Source organism: Bubalus kerabau, chromosome 1, assembly GCF_029407905.1.
Source record: "Bubalus kerabau isolate K-KA32 ecotype Philippines breed swamp buffalo chromosome 1, PCC_UOA_SB_1v2, whole genome shotgun sequence".
NCBI classification, from domain to species: Eukaryota; Metazoa; Chordata; class Mammalia; order Artiodactyla; family Bovidae; genus Bubalus; species Bubalus kerabau.
Window position 1 is genome coordinate 250005685 of NC_073624.1, and position 25991 is coordinate 250031675.

Sequence of the window (25991 nt, forward strand, 5' to 3'; positions counted from 1 at the left end):
GTTTTTGTAGCAATACTCTTAGCAATACTATGAATTTTAATTTGATCCAATGATAATCATACCGAATATCTGTAGCACATGGCCTTGTATAAAGAGCTCTTTTTTTCTTTTTCGAGTCCCCTTTAATGGAATGGATTGTTCCAATTTTTTAAAAAATATATTAATTTAAAAAGGGTTCATGTACATCTGTGTAAAGAGCTCTTAATGATACGTTTTTGTTTGGTCCTCACAACTCACCTCGCAGGTACCAGTATCATCCCCACCTTACAGATGAGGATGCGTGTGTGTGTGCTATGTTGTTTCGGTCGTGTCTGACTCTTTGTGACCCCATGGACTATAGCCCACCAGGTTCCTCTGTCCCTGGGATTCTCTAGGCAAGAATACTGGAGTGGTTGCCATGCCCTCCTCCAGGGGATCTTCGCCACCCAGGGACTGAACCTGCGTCTCTCAGGTCTCTTGCATTGGCAGGCAGGTTCTTTACCACTCGTGCCACTTGGGAAGCCCACAGATGAGGATACTGAGTCTCAAAGCAGCAAAGGGCTCCCAGCTCCTTCCCGTAACACTTCTTAATGGCCTGCAGTGTACCGGGCACTGTGCTAGCAGCTTGTGTTACCTGAATGATTTCTTAAGAAATTCGGAGCCAAGACTCTAACAGGCAGCCTCTGACCTCAAGTCTGCAGTTGTTCGCAGGGTGCTGCCACTACCCTCTGGACTGAGAACACCAGGGTGGCAATGGCAGTATTTCTGTCATCATAGAGGGCCCGTGACTGCCATTGTTTCAGCACTTATGTGCCAGACACACAGAACACATAATTGCTCATTTTCACACCAATTCTGATGCAGAAGTAACTGTTTCCTTCTATGCAAGGCTCAGGGAATGTGCCCCACATTACACACGTGAGAAGTGGTTAAACCAGGGAGTGAGCGCAGTAGCAGCAGAAGCATTCATTGAGTGCTGGTTTAGTGTGTGCCAGATATTGCACTTGGATATTTTATGAATTATGTCCTAAAACCTGCAACCGTTACCCCACAAGGAAGGAGGTGTTGTTATTCCCTGCAGAGTGACGAAGCAACTTGCCCAAGGGCACATAGCTAGCGGTAGGAGGCTATTGCCTGGTGACAGATCCACTTCTGTTCTATCAGGCTTCGTGTCCCTCAGGGCAAGGACACTGACTCTACCCCCCTTCCCTGCTGAGTCAGGATTGGCATGTGGTAGGCATCGCCTGTGTTTGTTAGATAAAAATCTGTTCCTTGAGACCACACGCTGATCAAAAGGAATCCAGTCAGGGTCAAAGAGGATGCTCTGAGAGCAGCAGTGCTCCTCGGACCATGTAACCTTGGCAACACAGTCTGTCCCGCTGCTCCTGGGTTGCTGCTGAGCACACCGGTCAATGCTCACCCTCTTGGCCCACAGGATTGCCAACCTGAAGATCCAGCTCGCCAAGCTCGACAGCGAGGCCTGGCCCGGAGTGCTCGACTCTGAGAGGGACCGGCTGATCCTCATCAATGAGAAGGAGGAGCTACTGAAGGAGATGCGCTTCATCAGCCCCCGGAAGTGGACCCAAGGGGAGGTGGAGCAGCTGGAGATGGCCCGCAAGCGGCTGGAGAAGGACCTGCAGGCGGCCCGGGACACCCAGAGCAAGGCGCTGACCGAGAGGTGGGGCTGGGCTGGGGGCACGGGGCCCTTCCCTGCTGCTGGTCATCCTCCAGCCCCTCAGCGAGAGGGACAACCTGGGACGCCCGGGCTCCACTCTGAGAGCACAGTTTAGAGAGCTCATCACTTTCCAGAATAGCAAATCTAGGGAAGTGACTCACCAACCAACCATCCCAAAATTTTACCAGAGGCAATCACATTACTAAAACGTCTGCTCACATGCAGATTTTCAGAAATTCTCTTCTGAGATAAGCTCTATGTAATTTACAGCAGTTGTTCTCCAGCTTTGTGACGGTGACTCACGTATTATTACCGAATAGACAAAAGTTTCACGAAACAGTGCGTAGTCTTTCTGTGCGAGAGTCCTCTGATACTTTCTTTTATATTTCGTCTCTCTCCACACCGGTCGTGGCCCACTAAATTGGTTTTGCCCCGTGCTAAGGAATTGCAATTTGCAGTTTGAAAAACACTGGTTTAGATGGGGCTTGCAAACTGAGATGCTTATAGGGGTCAAGCAGGTGGTATAAATGCCAGAGGCCGCTTGGCCATGGGCCATGTTAGACTGCAGTGCACAGGCCCCAGGTGTTGATTTTTTTTTCAATATTGGCAACTAATCCAAAACAATTTTTAATACCCTAGAGGCTAAATTAGCTTCATCTGTGGGCTTGATTTAACATGAAAGCCACTGGTTTACATTCTCCGGTTTAGACTGTATAGTGAAAGTCGCTCAGTCGTGTCCGACTCTTTGCAACCCCATAGACAGTCCATGAAATTCTCCAGGCCAGAATACTGGAGTGGGTAGCCTTTCCCTTTTCCAGGAGATCTTCCCAATCCAGGGATCAAACCCAGGCCTCCTGCATTGCAGGCAGATTCTTTACCAGCTGAGCCACAACAGACTTTAATCCTTTAGTGTCTCACCAGCCTCCACACCCATACTACAGAGAGCACATCTCTGTGTTCACAGTCCTGCAGGTGGTCCTTCAATCCCCAGCTTCTCCATTCATGCAAGAGATGTTTTGTGGCACATATTTTGCATGCAAGGCAATTTGGAGGATTCAGAAGTGAATAGGTCATGATCTCTGCTCTGATACTCTTAAAGTGTATTCAGTTATTTTCACTTTTTTTTTTTTTTGGCAGCAGACTTTATTGGACAAAGTCCCTGCCCTTAATCTCGTGGACAGAGGAGCCTGTTGTCTAGTCGCTCAGTCGTGTCCAGTGTTTTGCCACCCCATGGAATGGACTGTAGCACGCCAGGCTTCTCTGTCCTTTACCGTCTCCCGGAGCTTGCTGAAACTCATGTCCATTGAGTTGGTGACGTCATCCAACCGTCTCGTCCTCTGTCGTCCCCTTCTCCTCCTGCCTTCAGTCTTTCTCAGCATCAGGGTCTTTTCTAATGAGTCAGCTCTTTGCATCAGGTGGCCAAAGTATTGGAGGTTCAGCTTGAGCATCAGTCCTTCCAGTGAATATTCAGGAATGAATAGTCCTTCCAATGAATATTCAGGAATATGCAGCATCAGTCCTTCCAATGAATATTCAGAGGAGCTTGGCAAGCTACAGTTTCCAAGAGTCGGAGGTGTCTTAGTGACTAAACCACCACGACCACCACCACCACCTGCCCTTAAGGAGCTACAGTTGAAGACGTGCTGTGCTCAGTCGTGTCCGACTCTTTGTGACCCCATGGACTGTAGCCCACCCGGCTCCTCTATCCATGGGATTCTCCAGGCAAGAATACTGGAGTGGGTTGCCATGCCCTCCTCCAAGGGATCTTCCCAACCCAGGGATCGAACCCAGGTCTCCCACATCGCAGGCAGATTCTTTACTGTCTGAGCCACCGGGGAAGCCCAGAATTGAAGACAGTGGTTTTCAAACTTGTTGTGGGGTAGGCATGGGCAAGAGGGGAAGGGATGAGCAGGGGCATTCCTCTTTCCAGTGTACTCGGAGGCAGAAGCCCCGTTTATAAAGCAGATGAAGCTGTCTGGGCCAGTGGCAGCAGGCCAGGTGTCCTCGGTGCCCAGCTGTGCTCTCTGTATCACCCTGTGATGAGGGCTAGGATGCTTTCAGGGAGCCTCCTCTGTGCTAAGGCACCCTGCTTCAGCCCCACCCTGGTAACTGAGTGAGCTCTATCTGCATATGGCAGGGTGCCAGATGGGTCAAGTTGACCCACCTCTGCCTGGCCTCCTATAAGCACATCAAAGAGTCGATTGACTGTCAGTGGTAGGAAATCTTTCCCCACCAAGCCCCTTGTCAGAACTATTCGCAGGGATGTGTCACTTTTCTCACCTTTTCCTTCTCCTGGGAGGAGCGGCTGATTGCTGACACACCACCAGGCAGGTGGGAGGAGGAGGAAAGGGCTTCAGTAGCTGGTGGTTTATAGCCCTAGGAAGCGCCTCCTAGAAATCTCCTTTAGTGCCAAGGCCCTGTCCTACTTTCCCCATGGCTGTGCAGCTTGGGGACGAGGCCTCTGACAAGACGCCTTTTTGACTTTAGTGTCATTTAAAAGAATAAATGGTTAGCCAACCTGAGCAGACCCTTACAGGCCTCTGCATGTATCTCCTAATGTGTCTGCCGGTCCTCTGGGTTCCTGACTTGCTCCCAGGCCCTCCAGCTATCACTGGGAAGCCCTCAGCTATTCATCATGCTCACAGCCAGCAGCTGAAAAGAACAGATCCGTGACAGCCTTACTGCTTGGTAGGTCAGTAGAAATACCCTTCCTACCACTGACCTTGAGCAAGTCATTGACCATATGGACTTCAACTGCCTAATATGGGGGAAAAAAACAAGATAATTACATTCTATATAAATATTTATATATTCTGAAGGCCGGTGGTTAGACCAGATTGTGAACTGAGGCTCTTCTCTAATAATTTCAGTTTCTTGAAACTAGGATTGGCTATGCTCTTAGAACTCCCTAAAGTGAAACTGTTAGTTGCTCAGTCGTGTCTGACTCTTTGTAATCCTATAGCCTGTTGCTTGCCAGGCTCCTCTGTCCATGGGATTCTCCAGGCAAGAATACTGGAGTAGGTTGCCAAGCCCTCCTTCAGGGGATCTTCCCAACCCAGGGATCGAACCTGCGTCTTTTAAGAGTCTCCTGCATTGACAGGCGGGTTCTTGACCACTAGTGCCACCTGGGAAGCCTATCCTACATGTAAAAGTTACCTTTATGTACCAGATTCTGTAACCTACGTCATCTCATCTAGGCCTCCCAGCAACCCTGAGATTAATCTTCGTTTCATAGATGAGGAAACTGAGGCTCACGCAATATCACCAAGGCACAGAGCCAGGATTACTACCCAGGCTGCTGCCGGCTTAGAAGACCTTTTATTGTTGCCTTCAGCATCATCTTTCAAAGGTCTGACTGCTCTCCTGGAACAGTGAGTTCACACAGCCTGTCCAGGGAAGCCAGAACCTCCAGTCCACGGCAGCTGCTGAGCGGCCGACTCGAGGTCCCAGAGAGCAGGGTCCCCTGGGTCACGCAGAGAGAAGCCAGGGGAAAGCCTTGGGAAGGACAGGACTGATGGCTTGAGCCCCTGCAGGAGAGAGAGGAGAAAGCCCACCCATAAGTTTTCATCTGTGCGCTTTGCCTCCAGCCCCCTGACTGACTGCGTTCATCTTCTGACTCTCTTGTTCTCTAGGTTTCTTTCTCTTTTGTTTCTCAGGCATGCATGTCAGTTTCTAAATTCGTGTCCGACTCTTTGCAACCCCATGGACTGTAATCCACCAGGCTCCTCTGTCCATAGGATTTTCTAGGCAAGAATACTGGAGTGGGTTGCCATTTCCTCCTTCTCTAGGGGATCTTCCCGACCTGGGGATTGAACCAATGTCTCTTGTGTTTCCTACACTGGATTCTTTACCACTGAGCCTCCAGGGAAGCCACGCTCCACTCTTTCTTCTCTCTCTCGTTAAGTGGGACAGAGAGGACTTCCCGGTGGCTGAGACTCTGGGCTCCCAATGCAGGGACCCTGGTTTGATCCCTGGTCAGGGAACTAGACCCCACATGCCACAACTAAGAGTTTGGATGCTGCAACAAAGATTGAAGATCCCACAGCCACAACTAAGACTTGGCACAGTCAAATAAATAAATTAAAAAAAATTTTTTTAAGTGGGACAGAGGATGAAGTGGTTGGGTGGTGTCCCCGACTCAATGGACATAAGTTTGAGCGAACTCTGGGATATAGTGAAGGATGGGGAGGCCTGGTATGCTGCAGTCCATGGGATCACAAAGAGTCGTATACAACTTGGTGACTGAACAATAATTGTACTCCTCACCTGCACACAACAGCCTCTCTGTTCAAGGTGGATTTGATTAGGCCAGAAAGAGACACATCCAGGAACAGCACACCACAGGGTCTGCCAAACCCCAATCAGGAATCGGTGAGAAGCACGGACCTCCCCCCAACACCCCCTCTCCTACCCCCTACTCCCACCTCCCTTCCTGTGGACCCTCCCCACCACTGCAGAGAGCTGCAGTGCCTGTTAGGGTGGGATCTCTGCCCCCACCCCAAGGACTAACTCCCCAGACCTGAGAGGCAGCCCAGGCTCTTGCATTTTTAACCAGCAGCCCAGGTGCTGAGCTGCAGCTTGTGGGGATTCCAGCCCCACCCCCTGGGTCCTCTGCGAGCTTCCACGCTTGATGCGTCCTTGGCCTCCCAGCATGTGCCGGGCATCACACGCAAACGCCATATGGCCGCCGAAGCCCACTGCCTCTGGGAGGCGGCCTCAGCACCTGCGTGCCGTTACTGGTGACGACACCCCCGTGCTTAAGAAGTCAAGGCCACCTGGCTCCCAGGCCCCTAAGCCTCCGGTTGGGCCTCCGGGGCGGCGGAACCTACGTTTACTCCTAGTGCATGTGCTGTGGTCTCCTCCCAGAGGAGAGGAAAACAGAGGTAGAAATGGTGACCCCCAGCTGTGCCTTGACCCCCCACCCCGCCCCCACCCCGCCCAGACCTCACACCCTTTCAAGGTCTTCCTCTTATAGAGGGCCACATTCCACAGTCCTGTCCATTCCATTGAAAACTGGGCTTTTGTTCATTACTGGCTCCATCTGCCGGCCTGCTGTCTGCCCCCACCCCCAGCCTCAGGCAGGACTCTGGAATAACAGCGCCAGGGGTTGAACCAGCCAAGAACCAAGCCGAGGCCACTACGCCCACTGTTCCCATGGTCTTTTCTGTAATTTCACAACCCAGCTCCCCAGTGACAGATCCTGCCCGTCTCTCATCACTCTCCAGTTGTGTCTCTGGTCTTCGTGGCAGGGCCTGTGTTGGGGGCCTGGGCCGTGTCAGTGGAGGGATGGCATGGTTAGCTTTTCCATGGGAATTAACTCTTTCTCTCAGGCCCCAGGCTGGGTTGGCTGTGCTTTGGGAGCAATGAGTCAGTCATTCCTCGTCCAGTAGGATGGCATAAGGGGATATGAAGATCCGTCCATGGGAGATTATTTTTTAATCTATTATTTACTTTTTGGCTGTGCTGGGTCTTCACCGCTGCACCCGGGCTTTCTCTAGTTGCAGCGAACAGGGGCTACTTTTCGTTGTGGCTTCTCACGTGGGTAGCTTCTCTTTGCTCTCATTGCAGAGCACGAGCTGTATCTAGAGCCTGGGCTCAGTAGGTGTGGCACATAGACTCAGTTGCTCTGCAGTCCCCTACATTGGTGGGTGGCTTCTTAACCTCTGGGCCACCAGAGGAGTCCCAAGGGAGATTGAACGTCTGGGTCTTTTCAGGAGAGCAAAGGAGCTTTCCCTGTGTCAGCTGGGGAGGAGTCTTCCCTTCAGTGATGCCTTTTCAAACATGTCCATGTTGTGGGCACCGTGCTTGGGGCTGGGAGAGCGAGGCACAGCTCCTGCCTTACAATCCCCAACTAGTGAAGCAACTTGGAAACCGCAGTGTGCCCAAAAAGTCACCTGGATAGGTAATAATGATGCAGATTCCAGGGAATTCTCTGGTGGACCAATGGTTAGACTTGGCACTTTCCCTGCTGAGGCCTGGGTTCAATCCCTGGTCAGGGAACTAAGATCCCACATTCTGAGTGGTGTGGCCAAAAAAAAAAAAGAAGAGATGCATATTCCTGAGCCCAGGAGTTCCCTGACTGTTCAGTGGTTAGGTCTCCACACTTTCACTACTAAAAGGGTCTGGATTTGATCCCTAGTTGGGGAACTAAAATCCCACAAGCTGCACTGTACCGGCCAAAAAAATAAAAATAAAAACCCAAGGATTTTGCCCTCAGGAAGGGAGTTGCAGAACTGAGCATCGTTGTCAGCATGCCTGGGTGCAGGCCTTTGCTCCCGGGCTCTGTGATGCTCCATCACACTCACCAGGATCTTCCCCAGGTGCTCTGGAACCATTCTCTCAAGCTCCTTTGCTGACTGCTTCTTGCCTGTTCAGCCTTGAGATGCTGTTTAGACTCAGAGCTTGGTCGTGGACCCTACCTTTTTTTGTCCCCTTTATATTTTGCCCTAAGATGGTGCATTTGTTTGTTAGGGCTGCCAAACCAGCATACTACACACGGGGTGACCTCAGCAACAAAAATGTATTAAGTATTTCCGCAGAGTCCTGGAAGCCAGAAGTCCAAAGTCAAGGTGTTGGCAGGGTTGTTTCTTCTGAGGCCTCTCTCCTTGGCTTCTGGGTCTGCACATGGTCATCTACACATCTTCACGTGATCTTCTCTCTCTGTGCACCTGTGCGCAGCACAGGAAGGGATGGTTGGGTGGAGTCTTAACTCTGCCATTAACTCTCTAGCTTTAAGTAAACTATTTAGCTCTAAGAGCCTCAGCTTCCCCATACATAAAGTGAGATGATAAAATTCTTACCAAGAAGGGTTATTGTGCAAATGATTTAAGGCAACATCAGGGCTTCCCTGGTGGCTCCTCAGTGAAGAATCCTCCTGCCAATGCAGGAGACACAGGTTCAATCCCTAAATCGGGAAGATCCCCTGGAAGAGGAAATGGCAACCCACTCCAGTATTCTTGCCTGAGAAATCCCATGGGCAGAGACACTTGGTAGGCTACAGTCTATGGAGTCGCAGAGTCGGACACGACTTAGTGACTAATGAACAACAACATAAGTTTCCTAGTCAGCCCCTGGTATATAGCAGGCAATGCATATAGCAGTTACTATAACATTGTACATAGAGACCATATCTCTCCAAACATCATAGTAAAATGCTCCCAGGATATTCCTGTGTGTGTGTGTAGGTCTGTGGACATTGTCATGAGTATATGCCTGCGGTTCCTCTCTCAGGGAGATGGAGGCTGGATCCCCCAGGGCTTCCCCCTCATGCCTTCTCTCCCTCCCTTCAGGTTGAAGTTAAACAGTAAAAGGAACCAGCTGGTGAGAGAGCTGGAGGAAGCCACCCGGCAGGTTGCAGCCCTGCACTCCCAGCTGAAGAGGTGAGTGGTGGGCAGTGGGGTAAGTGTTCCCCGGGGGATGGCCAGATATGCTTGAGTGCACAGCAGGTCTGTGGATGGTCCAGGGGGGGTTGTGCTGGGCCAGGTATGGCCCGGGGCAGGGTCCTCCACCTCCCCAGACCACAGCCTCCTCAGTCCTTCTGACAGCTTGCAGAAGGCCCCAGTCGGGTGCTAGCGAGTCTCGTTCAGATCCCTTACCCCTACCACCCAACTTGCACGACACAGAAGGGGTTGGCTTCAGGCCGGGGCCTCGCAAGGCAGAGTGGCCAGAATTTTATCACAACATTTTTTTTTCATCAGATATTTTTATCAGTTGACAGGGCTTTTCAAGTTACACTTAGGATATAAAGGCTCCTTTTGAAGAAAACTATGTTAATGTTTAAAAAGTGAGTTGATTTGGAGAAAAATATTAAGCCTCATTATTTGGCATTGGATTCAAATATGGAAAAATAGGAAAATGGAGTGCAGCTGGTGGAGGTTTGAGAAACAGGAGGAAGTGGACTCAGAAGGCAGCTGGGTTGGGTTCGAATCCCAACTCTGCCGGCCTTCTCAGGATGTCCCCTTCAGTGAAGCGGGGGTGCACGGTCTGCCCTGGGCACCATCGGGGGGTCTAGTGAAACAGTGTGTCCTGAGTGCTTTCCGGGGAGCTTCCAGGAGGCCCACCCACTCAGTGTCCTCCGCTCCCCCATCCCCAGCCTCTCTGGCAGCATGCAGAGCCTGTCCTCCGGCAGCAGTCCGGGGTCCCTCACGTCCAGCCGGGGCTCTCTGGCCGCCTCCAGCCTGGACTCCTCTGCCTCGGCCAGTTTCACCGACCTCTACTATGACCCATTCGAGCAGCTGGACTCGGAGCTGCAGAACAAGGTGGAATTCCTGCTCCTGGAGGGGGCCACGGGCTTCCGGCCCTCTGGCTGCATCACCACCATCCACGAGGACGAAGTGGCCAAGACCCAGAAGGCGGAGGGGGGTGGTCGCCTGCAGGCCCTGCGCTCCCTATCGGGCACCCCCAAGTCCATGACCTCCCTGTCCCCCCGCTCCTCGCTCTCCTCCCCATCCCCGCCCTGCTCGCCTCTCATCGCTGACTTGGCTGGGGAAGCCTTCCTGAGCAACCTGGAGTTTGAAGACCCCGAGCTGAGTGCCGCTCTCTGCGAGCTGAGCCTCGGCAGCAGCACGCGGGAGAGGTACCGGCTGGAGGAACCCGGCCCGGAGGGCAAGCCGCTGGGCCAAGGTAGAGAGCACCGCATCCCAGGAGGGAGGGAGGTGGGGCTGTGCTCAGGACCAAGTTCTGACCCCAGTGATAATTGTGACAGTTACGGGCAACAGTTACTGCTTTCTACCTACCAGGTCTGTACACGGTGTATCGATGTATTCATTCATGCAGTAGGTATTTATTACGTGTTTACTGTCATCCAGACCCTGAGCAATGGCACCCCACTCCAGTACTCTTGCTTGGAAAATCCCATGGACGGAGGAGCCTGGTAGGCTGCAGTCCATGGGGTCGCTAAGAGTCGGACAAGACTGAGCGACTGCACTTTCACTTTTCACTTTCATGCATTGGAGAAGGAAATGGCAACCCACTCTGGTGTTGTTGCCTGGAGAATCCCAGGGACGGGGGAGCCTGGTAGGCTGCTGTCTATGGGGTTGCACAGAGTTGGACACGACTGAAGCGATTTAGCAGCAGCAGCAGCAGACCCTGAGCAAAGGGTTTTTCCATGGTGGGTTCATTCATGCAACAGATACTAAGTACCTATGGAAACTATGTCTTAATGGGTGGATATGGATTCATTCATTCTTTCATTGGACAGATAGGCCATGTGGGTTAGTTAGAGGATACAGTGTGGAGGACAGATAAGATCCTGGTTGCATGAAGCCTGCATGCAAATGAAGGCACAAATAATAACTGTACAAGCAGATCAGGGGAAAGCACTTAGGAGGAGAATAAAACAGGGTGTGATGGAGCCTTTCAGGTTGGAGTGGGGCTGCCATTTCAGGCTGGGTGGTGAAGGAAGGTGACATTTCAACTGTGACTTGAACAGTGAGAAAGAGCCAGCCTTGAAAGAAGCAATAGCAAAGTGTCTCAGGCTGAAACAGGGGCTGCAAGAAAGACCAGAGGTAGGGGGTCACCAACAAGGCAGAGAATCAGGCAGAGAACGAATTGTGTAAGGTAAGGAGTTTACATTTTATGCTAGTTGCAGCAAGGATCCATGTGATTGAAGCCAGGGAATGACAAAAGATCACTCCTGTTATGAGGTCAAAAAGGACAGTGTAGTCTAGACTGAGATTCAGGTCAGAAGCTTCAAAGTAAAAGATGATGCCAATAATGACAGCCAAGGTTTATTAGAAAAATTTTCATCTGTAACAGCAACCACATAATAAATTATAATGGTGAATATTTATTGGGGTGCATTGATGTGGTGAGCAATGCGCTTGATATGGTGAAATAGGCTCCTTCTATTATACCCATTTCTGGAGAAGGCAATGACAACCCATTCCAGTACTCTTGCCTGGAAAATCCCATGGACGGAGGGGCCTGGTGGGCTGCAGTCCATGGGGTCGCACAGAGTCGGACACGACTGAAGCAACTTAGCAGCAGCAGCATTATAATACCCATTTCACAGATGGAGAGACAGAGGCTCAGAGAGGTGCTGCTGCTGCTAAGTCGCTTCAGTCGTGTCCGACTCTGTGCGACCCCATAGACGGCAGCCCACCAGGCTCCCCCGTCCCTGGGATTCTCCAGGCAACAACACTGGAGTGGGTTGCCATTTCCTTCTCCAATGCATGAAAGTGAAAAGTGAAAGTGAAGTCGCTCAGTCATGTCCGACTCTTAGCGACCCCATGGACTGCAGCCCACCAGGCTCCTCCGTCCGTGGGATCACAGGTGGGGAAGTGGGGACTGGAATCTGGGTTTTTCTGACCCCAGCGCCCAACCTCTTTATCACCACGGTCCCCTTAGGACATGAGGCAGCTCTGTGTATTTATTCCTAAGATACCCCTGACGCTCACTGACCCCATCTCGCATATGAAAGTCAGGACTGAACAGGATGATTTATTAAGTTCAGGTGTACAGGATACAGGCACTGTTGCACATACTGATTCATGTAAACCTCAAAACAACACTATGAGGTGGGTGTTGATTTTATCCTCATCTTACAGACTGAAAGGCTTGAGACTCGGTGAGGTTAAGTGACTTGTCTGAGGTCAGTGTCACTGCGGTAAGGCAGGAGAGTCAGGACTGGCCTCAGGACCGCCTAGTCGGCAAAGGTCTGCTTCTGACTCCCATGAAGCCAGCTAGAAGCTCAACCCCTCTCAGCTCCAGGAATGGGGGCGGGGGCAGCTGCAGCACCCAGAAATATCAGTTCCTTCGATTACAAGGGGCACTGGGAGCAAGGGAGAAGCAACACGATTTCCTGGTTAATTAAAGGCTCTGCTGGGTGCATGCCAGCCACTTCCTTAGAAGAAGAGCCGGGAGATCCCTGGGGCTCCCTCATCAGGAAGGCAGTCTTGCCGAGTCCTCTCAAACAAAAATAAAAACAGGCTTCCTACTGCAGCAGGTGGAAAGCTTCAGAAAATTGTTCCCTGGAGAGGAGGGGTTGCAGGCGGAACCTCTAATGAGGCTCAAGAAGGGTTCCCGGTGCTCCCTGTCTAAGGGCTGTGATCAGCTGGATCAGGGATGCTGGGACTCCAGTGGGGTGTGGGGAGCAACCCCTCCCCTACCTCCCAACCCACCTCACCCCCACCCCACAGCGTCAGTGCAGCTTGGGAGCCAGGGACCGCTCACGTCCCAGGCTGGCATTTCTTCATGCCATCTCCAGAAGCCTTGCCAGGCTGAGCTCAGACGCTAAGCAGGTTATGTGATTAGTGCCACTGTTCAGTCAGCAGACAAACTAATCTCCTTAAGTGGTTTTGTGGAGGGTGGAGCGGGGTGGGTCTGAAGGCAGGAGGGCTCCAGGGCTGCAGATGTGGGATGCAGGCTGAGAAAGCCACACCCAGATGGCCCCTTGGCCTCTGCCAGGCTCACGGTCACCATCCCCTAGCCCAGCCAGCGCACCCCCCACCCCCATCCCCCACCCATGTGCCTGGCACACAGCAGGTGCTCAGAAGTGCTGGCCCTGAGGTTGGAACACCTGATTCTGTCTTTCTTGTGCTGCGTGGAGGTCAGGCGCTGTCCTGTTCATCTTGGCAGCTCTCAACTTGGCAGTGGCCCTGGCACACTGTCAGCGCCCATTACCTGGGGAGGGAAGGAATGTGCAGCGTGTGCTGAGTCTGAGTCTCAGGTCACAGACTTCAGAGGGCCTCTGTCAAGGGCAGGGGAGATGAGCTGACTTAGGAGTGCAGTGGGATAGGCAAGTAGGAGAGCCAGTGCTTAAATCCTTCTTCCCCTTCTTGTCCTCCCGCAAGGGCCCAGGGTCTGTGTTATTGTCCCAAGTGTGTAGGAATTGATCTGGAAGGCATCACTGTAGTGATGGGAATGGTAGTCATAGTAACTAAGGATAGCAGTACAGGTTTCTAGGGCCCTGCCCCTGCCCCAGTCTCTATACTAAGGATTTCTCTATATCATCTCCTTGTGTCCTCCCAACAAAGTAGGTGTTATTATCCCCATTTTACAGATAGGGAATGCAGGGCCTAGAGGGAATAAAGCAGCGTCCCAGTGTCGTAAAGCAGTGTGTGATTTGAACCCAGGTGGTTTGCCTATGGAGTCTGAGATGTTAGACACAGACTCCTCTGCCACCCTTTCCTTCACCCCAAAACACGCAGGACCTTGCTGTAAAGGTCAGAGATAGTAGGATTTTGGTGGGACCATCTTAAAACAACAGGGGATCCACAGTACATGTTGGGATGGCAGTATCCTGATTTCTGAAGCCCGCCTTTTCCCCCCTCTCTTCCTCCAGCTGTGAATATGGCTCAGGGGTGCGGCCTGAAAGTGGCCTGTGTCTCTGCTGCCGTGTCAGATGAATCCGTGGCCGGAGACAGTGGTGTGTATGAGGCTTCCGTGCAGAGGTGGGTCCCTGAGTCCCGGGCCCCCTGTGGCGTGTGGGAGGAACCCACAGGAGGGTGGGGGGCTAGAGATACTTCACATCTGGGAGACTGCTGATTTCCCCGAGTGCCGTCACGGGGCGTGTGGCCAGGGAACAAGTATTGGGGAAAGAGCAGCCCCCTGGAGAGAGGGATCTAGAGTCGTGTGGGCAGGCAGGGTCCCCAGGGAGGCTCAGTAGACCCAAACCTTCCTCCTCAAGAACCTGCTGCTCCCTTCCAGAGAGAACCCTGTCTCTGGAAAATGACTTTGGCCCCAGGTTACTGCAGACCAGCCTGACCCTCTCTCTCTGTCTTCCCCGTGTTGCCTTCCAGGCTAGGTGTCTCGGAAGCCGCTGCTTTCGACAGTGATGAATCAGAAGCAGTGGGTGCCACCCGGGTTCAGGTCGCCCTGAAGTAAGTGGAAGGCAGAGCGGGGCAGAGGGGCGTGGTCTGCACCGGGTCCCCTCCTCCCCCTTCTGCCTCATGTCCAGCATTTACCCTCCTCCAGAACCAGCAGGCCCCGCTGACAGCTGTGGGCTCCTAACTAAAGGTGGGGGTCTCTTTCTATGCCTCCCAGCTCCCCATTTCACAAAAGAGAAAAAAACAAGGTTTAAAGACTTTGTACCTTGCTCAGTATCACTGAGCTGGGCAGCGGCCAAGCCAGGCAGGGACCAAGACCGCCTGCCTCTTGGTGTGTTTGGTCATCATCGTTACTACAGCTTTTGTCTTATAATCTCATCTGGACTGAAGTCAACCCCTCGGGGGCTACAGCCTAGATTTCCTGTTGTTGCTCATCTCTTGATGGGGAATGGTCTTGATTATTTTTAAATAGAAATTCATTGCCTACATTTAGCTCTCAGGAAATTTTACACAACCTCTGGCTTCCCTTTAAAAAAATCAGACTGACAGGTCTGGACCTGTGTCTGCAAACCTATGGCTGCAAACACTGGGTCTGTGATCTCCAGCTCCCCACGGTCCCAGAGCAGTCAGCAGCTCCGTCCGTGATAATTAAGGGAGAGAGAGATAAATGTGTTACCAACAGGTGCTCTGTATGCCCCCTTTTCATTTCAGGTATGATGAGAAGAATAAGCAGTTTGCAATATTCATCATCCAGCTGAGCAACCTTTCTGCTTTGTTGCTGCAGCAAGACCAGAAAGTGTGAGTGTGTAGCTGACGGACTGTGTATCATCCTCTCGCCCTCTATGCCCATCGCAGGGAACACTCTCCTTTCTGCCCTGCTCCGACCACGGGCCCCCTAGACCGCTGTGGGTGGTTAGTGCACCATGATGCGCAGTGTCGGGGCCGTGAGCGTGGGTGTAGGCAGGGTGCCAGACGTGCTCGGTATAGAGAGGAGAGCCCCAGACAGCTTTCCATATGCGTCCTGAGCCCCGACCAGGTGCCGGCACTAAGAATGGGGTGGCGAACAAACCCCTGTCCTTGTGAACTTGAAGCCTGGTGAAGGAGGAAGTCATGGCCCCTTTTGTCTGCTCTACGCGCTAGTGTTTCGTGCAGAAAGAGCCTGGCCTGCCTTTCTCAGGAGCCAGTTCCCATCAGCGTGATTCGTGGGCAGATTGTGATGGGTGTTAACCCTACGGCCAATAATACAGCAGAGACCTGCACTGTTTGCCTCTCAGCTCTGCCTGGTGCAGACGGGTTTATGTTTCGTTGAGCTCATCTGCCTCCGTGCCCCTCCTTTGCTAGGCCTTGAGAGCATCAGTATGAGCTTCTGTCTCTGTGGTCTGCACCCGGCCAGCGCCTGGGGTGTGACATGTGGGAAGGAGGAAGGCAAGCCCGAAAGCAGGCCAAACAGAAGGCAGACGAGATTGGACACACAGCGACTGGGGAAATGACAAACTCTTGTCCTCTGTGGCTTCCTGGGGGATTTGCAGCAGCTGTGTAGCCTAAGGCCTGAGCCCCCGACCCAGGCCGACCTGACCCTGGCTGTCATGCTTGCCTGCCCCTCTAGGAACATCCGAGCGGCTCTCCTTCCGTGCTCCGAGAGCACCACCTGCCTCTTCCGGACCCGGCCCCTGGATGCTGCGGACACCCTGGTGTTCAACGAGGTGTTCTGGGTGTCCATGTCCTACCCAGCCCTCCACCAGAAGACCTTAAGAGTCGACGTCTGTACCACCGACAGGTGCCATCTGGAGGAGTGCCTGGTGAGAGCTCTGTCTGTCTGTCCAGCCTTCTGTCCTTCTTGATCCACCTTGAGGGAGAAGGCTTGGGGCAAACATAGCTTGTGGTATCAGCCCAGCTCTTCGTGGGTTCTAGGTAGACTTATTGGGAGCAGGGGAGAGAGAGCAGGGAGCTCCTTTATCTGCCGTGGAGTTGCAGGGCCTCATCCCTTCCTTGTGCCTGAAGCTGAGCCACCAGCCTTCCCCACTGTGTGGCCTAAGGTGCTTTAATTGTCTCAGTTTCCTTATCTGTAAAACCAGCTAACCCTGACTACTTCATAGGTGGTTCTCTGGGGACTGAATAAAGTGCTAAACCAGTGCCCCTAGAATTTTCACGTGCACACAAGTTACCTGGTTAAAATGCAGGTTAAATGCAGATTCTGATGCATCAAGTCTGGGCAGCAAGATTCTGTATTTCTCTCAAGCTCGCAGGCAGTGCCGGTGCTGCTGGTCCCCGTAGCAAGGATGTAAAGAAATGAAGTGTCTGCACACACTGGTTCTCACTGGAAATCAGTTCCCATCACCTTTCTGCTCAGCTGGGGTTATAACAGCTTCTTTGCCATTTATATTGTTATTATTACTGGCAGTAATACAACAGCTTGTGTTAATTGGATGCAGTTTATATCGTGGGCTCTGAACTGAACTCCATACTTGTATTATTTCTGTTGATCTTCCCTACAAATCTTATAAACTAGGTACCATACTATTATACCAGTGGGGAAACTGAGGCACAAAGAACTTTCTCAAGGTTAGAGTAGAGTTAGAACGTAGGCTGGTGCACCCATGTCAGACCCTGGAGTTTTCTCTGGGTCAGCACGGTGCTCCCTGGAGGAACCCAAAACATGAGACAGTGACTCAAGAATTTGGCAAGCAGGGTGGGTGCTGCTGAAGGATGGAGCAGAACGCGTTTCCAAATCCAGCCTCCAAGAAATTCCCCAGTCGCCTGGTGGTTAGGATTCTGGGCTTTCACTGCCATGACCCAGGTTCAATCCCTGACTGGGGAACAGAGATCTTGCAAGATGCATGGCACACCCAAAAATATACGTCTTTATTTATTTCTATAATATTAATTTCTAAAGGATAGAATAGAAATTAAATACAAAATAAAAAACAAAACAAAAAAACAAATCCAGGCCCCTCCAGTGAAGCGTTTCCTCAGCCCTGAGCATTCCTAAATGAGAAGAGACTCAACCCTGTTTTATCCTCCTAATTGGAGCCCTTTTATTCCTCCTTCCTAATTGAAGTCTGGCCATTGCTGGTTGCCATGGCAGCAGCCAAAGTGCTCATCCCACCGTGGCTTGTCTCCATCCACGGCCAGCCGGAAGCCTCCGTCTCCCATGTCCCGTGGGGACATGGAGTGTCAGGCTGTCGTGTTTTGGTGGCTGGCGGAGGCATGGAAGGGAGATGCATGGAGGAAGGGCTGTCAGCTCCCACCAACTGCTTCCCCGCACTGCTGAGTTGGTGGCACCCTGGTCTGTTTTGGGCCACGTAACCAGCCGGGCAAGAAGAGTAGTACTCATCCTGAGCAGCGTCTGTGTGTCTAGTTCTGGGCTAAGAACTTGAGTGCAGTATCTCATTTAATCCTCACAACGGGGAAGCAGTATAAGGGATCAAAGCCCAGAAAGGCTGATGAACCAGCTCAGGTCATCCAGTAGGTAGGTAGAGAAGTCTGGATTTGAACACAGATTCCAACTTCCTATGTCACCATCACAGTGTGTGTGATCAGTTGTTCAGTCAAGTCCAACTCTTCGACCCCATGGACTGTAGGCTCCTCTGTTCATGGAATTTCCCAGGCAAGAATACTGGAGTGGGTGGCCATTTCCTTCTCTAGGGGATCTTCCCAACCCAGGTATTGAACCGGTGTCTCCTGCATTGGCAGGTGGATTCTTTACCACTGTGCTACCTGGGAGCCATCACACTACCCTACTGGATTATGGGTTTGGATGGAATATGTGTCTTGCCCTCCGCAATATCATGGGCAGCAGTTCCACAGTCACTTTATGGTGGTATCACAGGGTCACAGGCTTTCCAGCCGGCTGCTGGTTGCTCACCCTTCAACTGTGCAGCTTCTGTAAAGGCAGCCCACTGCCCAGGCCCACTCATACCCTAGAGCTAACCATTATAACCCTCCCTTGCTCCTTTTTCACTTTGCCATCCACACTTGGCAAAACCCCAGCCCTGTCAAAGTGAACTCTCCCCTCCTGTCTGCCCACGCAATTGGAGAAAAACACACACAGCACCAAATTCTCATCCTCTCCTTTCTCCTCACCCTACTCTCCCTCTGCTGAGGCCCTTGCTTTATACCCAATCCTGGAACAGTAGAAGGAACCAGAAGAGAGCCCCCACAGCTGCCCCGCCACAGTTAGCTCTTCTTGCAGGCTCTGTGGTTCCGCCCAGAGCTCAGGGTGGGCCCTCCGCACTGCCATCCATGACCATCCTCGCTCAAGGTCATCTTCACCGTTCTGCTCTGTCGCCAGTTTTCCTTCCTCCACTAGATTGATATACCTCTCCATATATATGCTGTTATTAATCCCATGCTGTAAAAAAAAAAAAAATTTTTTTTTTTACCCCATTTCTTCCTCCAGCTACTACATTACTTCTTTTGTTTTCTCTGAAGCAACATATGAACGAGGTGTGTGTTTTCTCTGCATCTCAGATTATGTGGGCTCTGGCCTTCATCATTCCACCAAAAATGTGTTCATCAAGGTCACTGGGGACCTCCTCATTGCTGAATCCAGTGGCCAGCTCTCTCCATCCTCGTGTCTCTTGGCCTGTCTGCAGTGTTTGGCTCAGTTGCTCACTCCATCTTCCTCAACATCCTTTGCCCTGACTTGGCTTCCTGGACCACTCACTCTCTTGGCCGCCTTCTCCCATCACTGGCTTCCCTGTCTGTCTGCTCTGTGGATTCTTGCTCATTTCCCTGACCTCTCACCTTCCAAGGGCCCCAGGGCTCAGGCCTTGCTCTCCTCCCCTTTTCTCCTTGCATGCACTGCTTCATTGATCTTGTCCTATCCCCGGCTTTTCAATACCATTCCATGTAATAGCGCCATCCTGGGCCTCCCCACTCATCTCAGTGCTGTACGTCCACTGTCTCTTCCATCTTTTCTTGCATATCCAGTCAGCATCACCAATCATGTGTCCACAGCACACCCCTGAGCTTTCCTTCCATGTCTTCACTGTCTCAAATGAATGCAACCCCATTCATTCATCCATTGCCCAAGCCAGAGACCACAGGGTTGTCTTGGACCCCTTTCTTCCTCTCGTACCCCACATTCAGTCCTTCAGGAACTCCTAGCTCTGCCTTCAGAAGATCTCCAGATTCCAGCCACTTCTCCCATGCTCCTGACCACCACCATCTCTCACCTGATAGTTGCAGAATCCCCTACCGGGTCTCTCTGCTTCTGTTCTTGCCGCCCTTCATCTCTTTCCAACAGTCGCCAGGGTGATCCTATTAAATCGCAGAGGAGTCCATCCAGTCCTCTCCTTAAATCCTTAGGAAGGCTTCTGTCTCCACCCAGAGTCAACACCTGGGCCTTTGCCTGCTCTCCCCAGGTCCTCTGAGGTCCTCTGAGGTCTGCTCCTTGCCATCTCTCGGATTTGATCCCCGAGACTCTTCCTCCAGCCCCCTTGTGCCCATTGAGTACACCAGCACACCCCCTTCTCTGGCCTTTCTCACTGCCATCCTTTTCGAATGTAATTCTTTTCTCCTGGATATTGATGGGCAAAAGTCACTCTCTCGCCTCATTCTGTTCTTGACCCAGATGTCGCCTTCTCCATGAGGACTTCCTTCCACCCTACGTAAAGTCACATTGCCCCCTCTGCCCTCTTATCCCCACCTCTGCACTTTGCCTATATCATCTTCTCTGCAGCACTTTATATCACCTGATATTTCTCCGTATCATAGGTATTAGGGCGCAAGTTATTTTCACATTTTTATCATCTCTGAATTCAAGATGCAGTGTGTACTAGCTGGCAGGTCGTATTCTAATTGGTAACTATTTTTCTTTCTTAGTGATACATGAAATAATAGTACACTCTATAATTGATGGCATCTTAGGCTCTATGGCACCCCACTCCAGTACTGTTGCCTAGAGAATCCCAGGGACGGGGGAGCCTAGTGGGCTGCAGTCCATGGAGTTGCAGAGTCGGACACGAGTGAAGTGACTTAGCAGCAGCAGCAGTAGGCTCTATGAGACACAATATAGAAGTTACTTACTGATTATCTGATTCCCCCAGACTGGAATATAAGCTCAGGAGGGCAGGGATTTTTCTCTGCCTAAATCCCGCTGTGTTCCCAACACCCAGAACAGTGTCTGACACATAGAGGCAACTGGGCAAATGTGTGTGTGTCAAATAAATGATTGAATGAATGCATAGATGCTGTCAAAGTGCATCCAGTTTACTGAGGCAGACCATTCACACCTATGAGGCAGCCCCAAATAGTTGTTGCTGTTGTTGTTCAGTCACTCAGTTGTATCCGACTCTTTGCGACCCCACAGGCTGCAGTACGCCAGGCTTCTCTGTCCCTCAGCATCTCCTGGAGCTTGCTCAAACCCATATCCATTGAGTCGGTGATGCCATCCAACCATCCTGTCCTCTGCCATCCCCTTCGCCTCTTGCCTTCAACCTTTCCCAGCTTCAGGGTCTTTTGTAATGAGTCAGCTCTTCACATTAGGTGGCCAAAGTATTGGAGCTTGAGCATCAGTCCTTCGAATGAATATTCAGGATTGATTTCCTTTACAATTGACTGGTTTGATCTCCTTGCAGTCCAAGGGATTCTCAAGAGTCTTCTCCAACACCACAGTTCAAAAGCATCAGTTATTCAGCACTCAGCCTTCTTTATGGTCCAACTCTCACATCCATACATGACTACTGGAAAAACCATAGCTTTGACCATACAGACCTTTGTCAGCAAAGTAATATCTCTGCTTTTTAATATGCTATCTAGGTTTGTCGATAGCTTTTATTCCAAGGAGCAAGAGTCTTGTAATTTCGTGGCTGCTGTAGACTGTATCTTGTTGAATTAGACTGTATCTTTTTGGACAACTCTCTACATTAGTACCTAGAAATCTTCCTTATTTTTTGTACATAGCTATGTAATAACTGTATAGATATAGGTTACAGTCTATTCCCCCAGTCTCCTGTTGCTATAGCTTTGAGTTGTTTTCCATGACATCAGTCTTGGTGATTATCTTTCTGAACTCTAACACCAAAAGCAAAAAACAACACGTGCAACTACCTCAAACTAAAAAGCTTCTGCACAGCAGAACTTTCATTTTCGTCAATAAAATGAAAAGGCAACCTACTGAATGGAAGAAAATATTTGCAAATTGTATCTCTGATAAAGAGTTAATATCTAAACAGCCCATGAAAGTACAATGTTAGTCACTCAGTCGTGTCTGACTCTTTTGCGACCCTATGAACTATAGCCCACCAGGCTCCTCTGTCCATGGGGATTCTCCAGGCAGAATACTGGAGTGGGTGCTCATTCCCTTCTCCAGGGGATCTTCCCAACCCAGAGTTCGAACCTGGGTCTCCCCCCATTGCAGGCAGATTTTTTACCATCTGAGTCATCAGAGAACCCATCCTTAAAATTAATATCTAAATAGATCTTAACCTATACAACTCAGTGAACAAATAAGTCAGTGAATGAGTGAGTTATTAGAAAACAATACCCAGCCATTTCTTCCTCCCAGGATGCTTCTATCTCACCTGGAGTGGTGTTTTATCTACTTTCCCCAGAATACCTTGTCACTCCCTGCTTATGCTTTTTTCCCACCCTCTACAGGGAGGCGCCCAGATCAGCCTGGCTGAGGTCTGCCGGTCCGGTGAGAGGTCGACTCGGTGGTACAACCTCCTGAGCTACAAATACTTGAAGAAACAGAGCCGGGAGCCCAAACCAGTGGGAGCCATGGCCCCCATCCCAGGGCCTGAAAGCGCGGTGAGCTGGACCACAGCTTTGTGCACCCTTCTCCTATAAAAGGCAGCACCTGGTCAGCTGGAAGGAAAAGCCTCTCCCAGAGTTGGAGATGGCTGGACATCAGAGGGGGGGGTGTGTGTGTATGTGTGTGTCACTCAGTCACTCACTGTCCGACTCTGTGCGACCCCATGGACTGTAGCCTGCCAGGCTCCTCTGTCCATGAGATTCTCCAGGAAGGATACTGAAGTGGGTTGCCATTCGCTTCTCCAGGGGAATCTTCCCAACTCAGGGCCTGAACCAGGGTCTCCTGCATTGCAGGCAGATTTCTGTACCCTCTGGGCCAGCAGGGAAGCATGGACATCAGAGGTGGAGTAATTATTAGAGAAGAAACTGAGTCTCAGAGACGTTAATTAATTTCCTCAAGTCACACAGTCTTCCTCAGCGTGGACACCATTCAGTGGGACAGTCTCCCTGACTACTTGATGATCTTGCAGCTGTAGACCTGTAATTCTGTCTCATGCAAACACTAAACTCATCTTCCAAATTTTGTCCATGTATACAGAGATTATTTTTGGTAGAATTGCCAGTTAGAAGAACTAGGGACCGTATTTCCAGTTGATGTAACCTTATGGCAAGATGCTTGCCCACTCTGGTCTTCAGTTTTACCCTCTGTTCACTGGGAGGGTGATAGGGTCTGATTCCTGCCAGATGGGGCTCTGCCTGCCTTGCACAGAGGGCTCATCGGCCTTCGTCTCTGCAGGATGCTGTGTCTGCTCTGTTGGAACAGACGGCCGTGGAGCTGGAGAAGAGGCAGGAGGAAAGGAGCAGCACACAGGCCCTGGAAGACACCTGGTAAGTGAGGGCGCCCCTGGGAGCTGACCTGGCTTGGACCTGGGCCCAGGGATGAGATCCCCAGACACCACAGCAACCAAGAGAAGTGTCCCCCTGTGAAAACGGAGATCCTCTCTCAATGGTTCTCTATAGGCAGCAAGGCAGTATATAGTCTGGTACAGTGTTTCCCAAGTCCCTTCCCAGTTTGTGATTTTATGTTCTAGCAATTATTCATACTGGTTCACATGTTAGTGTTTATTGTGATGCACTTACATTTATTTTGGTTCAGAAAAATTCCTTAGAAGCTTTATATTACTAGAAGTGGAAATAAGCATGAAAGTGAAAGTCGCTCAGTCGTGTCCAACTCTTTGCGACCCCATGGACTATACAGTTCATGGAATTCTCCAGGCCAGAATACTGGAGTAGGTAGCCTGTTCCCTTCTCCAGGGGATCTTCGCAACCCAGGGATTGAACCCAGGTCTCCCACACTGCAGGCGGATTCTTTACAAGCTGAGCCACAAGGAAGCCCAAGAATACTGGAGTGGGTAGCCTATCCCTTCTCCAGCAGATCCTCCTGACCCAGGAATTGAACTGAGGTCTCTTGCATTGCAAGCAGAGACCTTACCAACTGAGCCAGAAGGGAAGTGGAAATAAGTATAATTTGCCATAAATTGAAAATGCCTCAGTAAGGAATTGCAATTGGAGAAGCAAATGGCACCCCACTCCAGTGTTCTTGCCTGGAAAATCCCAGGGATGGTGGAGCCCGGGCTGCTGTCTATGGGGTTGCACAGAGTCGGACACGACTGAAGCAACTTAGTAGCAGCAGCAGCAGCTAGGAATAGGGAGCAGAAATAACAGGCTTAAACAAGATAGACTTTTACTTCTTTGTTACTTTAAAAAAGAAGACTTGGAAAAAGGCAATCCAAGGCTCGTCTATCAGCCCCATGATGTTACTGGAAACCCAGGCTCTTTTTCTTATTCTGCTTTGCTGTCCTTACTGTGTGACCTCCATCATCAAGGCTGCTAAGCACAGAATGGCTGCAGTCACCAGCCATCAGGCAGGCATCAGGAAAGAGGAAAGACAACAGTCTCTCCATGAGTGCCTTTTAACCAACGAGCATTCCTGAACGTCCCACCCAGCAATTTCCACTTGCTTTCCATGGGCTGAGCTTAGCTACTTGGCCTACCCAGTAGCTAAAGGAAGCTGGGAAATGAGGTCTCTCAGTTGATATAAAATTCAGGATTCTGTTACTAAGGAAGAATGTAGGAGTGGATATTGAGTAGGTCATGAGCCAAGCCTGCCTTAGAAGAGAATTGTGGAAGATTAAATGTAATAAAAATACAAGAATATTAAAATCTACCTAGATGTATTGCTTGCCAAGGTTCTAAGACTAAGATCTCTCCTACTGTTAAAAGTAAGGTCATATATTCTCTACTTCTGTGTCTCTATTTCTGTTTTGCGAATAAGTTCATGTGTATAGACACAGGTGTAGAGAACAAATGCAAGGAAACCAAGGAGGGGAGGGATGGGGGGATGAACTGGGAGGTTGGGATTGACATATATACACTACTGTGTACAGAGTGGATAACTAACGGGAGCCTACTGCATAGCTCAGGGGACTCTACTCAGTGCTCTTTGGTGACCTCGGTGGGAAGGAGACCTGGCACAGTGCAGCCTACGGGATGGCAAAGAGCCGGACTCGACAGGGTGACTGAACAACAATAGCTGATTCACTTTGCTGTACAGTGGAAGCCAACACAATATTGTAAAGCAACTATACTCCAGTAAAAAAAAAAAAAAGTCCATGTGTCAGCTATGTTAAAGACATGCTGCTGCCAAAGAGAGACGTGCTTCTTGATGTAACCAAGTCTGAAGAAGAAGTGGACAGGACACAGCTTTTCCACTGTGTGATCAGAAACTTTAGTCCCTTGTCTCCCCACAGAAGGTCTCATCACACACTTTAGGAAACAGTGATGTAGACTAGGGTTCAAACCCTAGCTTTGTCTTTTTTGGTATAACCTTAGGCAACGCATTTTTTAACTTTTTATTGCAACATCATGCACATTCAGAAAAGCTGGTGTGTGTGTCCAGCTCAGTGAATTTTCAGAAGCCAAACTACCCATGCGTCCAAACTGAGGAGCATCACCAGCTCTCCGGAAGCCCACACCACATTTCCTCCGGTCACTGCCCGCCCCTCAAGAGCGGCCACTGTTACTCAAGAGAGCCGAAAGTCGTTCTGACCCTGTCTGATCCTTGGCTCAAACGTGGGGACATCACACTGACTGAAGGATCAGAAGAGACTGAAGGACCAGCCACTGATGAAGTAAAAGTGCAAAGCTTGTAGTAGACACGCAGGAGACAATAGAGATTCTTATCAGGAAATGGAGGAGGAACACGGCTTAAGTACCAGCTGGAAAGGGAGACAGCAAATCCCGTCTCGGAAATGAGCACAGCCTCGGAACCTTGCCATTTGGAGGAAGTGTGTGTCGTTGTGCTTAAGTGCATGTGCTCTGAGTCCAGACAGATGTGAATTCACAAAATCTCACTCAGCCAGCTCCTTGTGGGATCCTAGATCTGGGTGAAGCCTAAGCATCAGTACATTTAAAGCATCCTGGGAGGACTTCTCTGGAAGTCCCAGTGGTTAAGATTCCACCTGCCAGTGCAGGGGACATGGGTTTGATCCCTAGTCTGGGAAGATTCCACATGCCCCAGAGCAACTGGGCCTGGGCGCCACAAGTACCAAACCTGCTCTCTGAGCCCATGAGTTGCAACTACTTAAACTTTTGCACACCCAGAACCTGTGCTCCTCAACAAGAGAGGCCACCACATTGGGAAGCCCATGCACCAAAACGAAGAGTAGCCCTTGCTTGCCACAACTAGAGAAAGCCCGTGCACAGCAACAAAGACCCAGGGCAGGCAAAAATAAATTAATTTGGGGGGTGGGGGTGGTGGGGGTGGAAAAAAAGCATCCAAGGTAATTCTAAGGTGAAGCCTGAGCTGAGAA

The 25991-nt window shown here is 50.7% G+C and overlaps 2 protein-coding genes across 2 annotated transcripts in view; both read left to right on the top strand.

Moving 5' to 3' along the window:
- Positions 1-25991, top strand: part of RARS1 (arginyl-tRNA synthetase 1) — a 198172-nt gene that overhangs the window by 113672 nt on the left and 58509 nt on the right. The gene's annotated exons all lie outside the window — the stretch shown is intronic.
- WWC1 (WW and C2 domain containing 1) overlaps positions 1-25991 on the top strand; it is a 158179-nt gene that overhangs the window by 111520 nt on the left and 20668 nt on the right. The window contains exons 9-17 of the mRNA XM_055562748.1: positions 1415-1657; positions 8944-9033; positions 9747-10276; positions 13938-14046; positions 14395-14475; positions 15133-15219; positions 16028-16220; positions 22024-22176; positions 22916-23007. Coding sequence (XP_055418723.1) covers positions 1415-1657; positions 8944-9033; positions 9747-10276; positions 13938-14046; positions 14395-14475; positions 15133-15219; positions 16028-16220; positions 22024-22176; positions 22916-23007 — 1578 coding nt within the window. The remainder of the gene's footprint in view (positions 1-1414; positions 1658-8943; positions 9034-9746; positions 10277-13937; positions 14047-14394; positions 14476-15132; positions 15220-16027; positions 16221-22023; positions 22177-22915; positions 23008-25991) is intronic.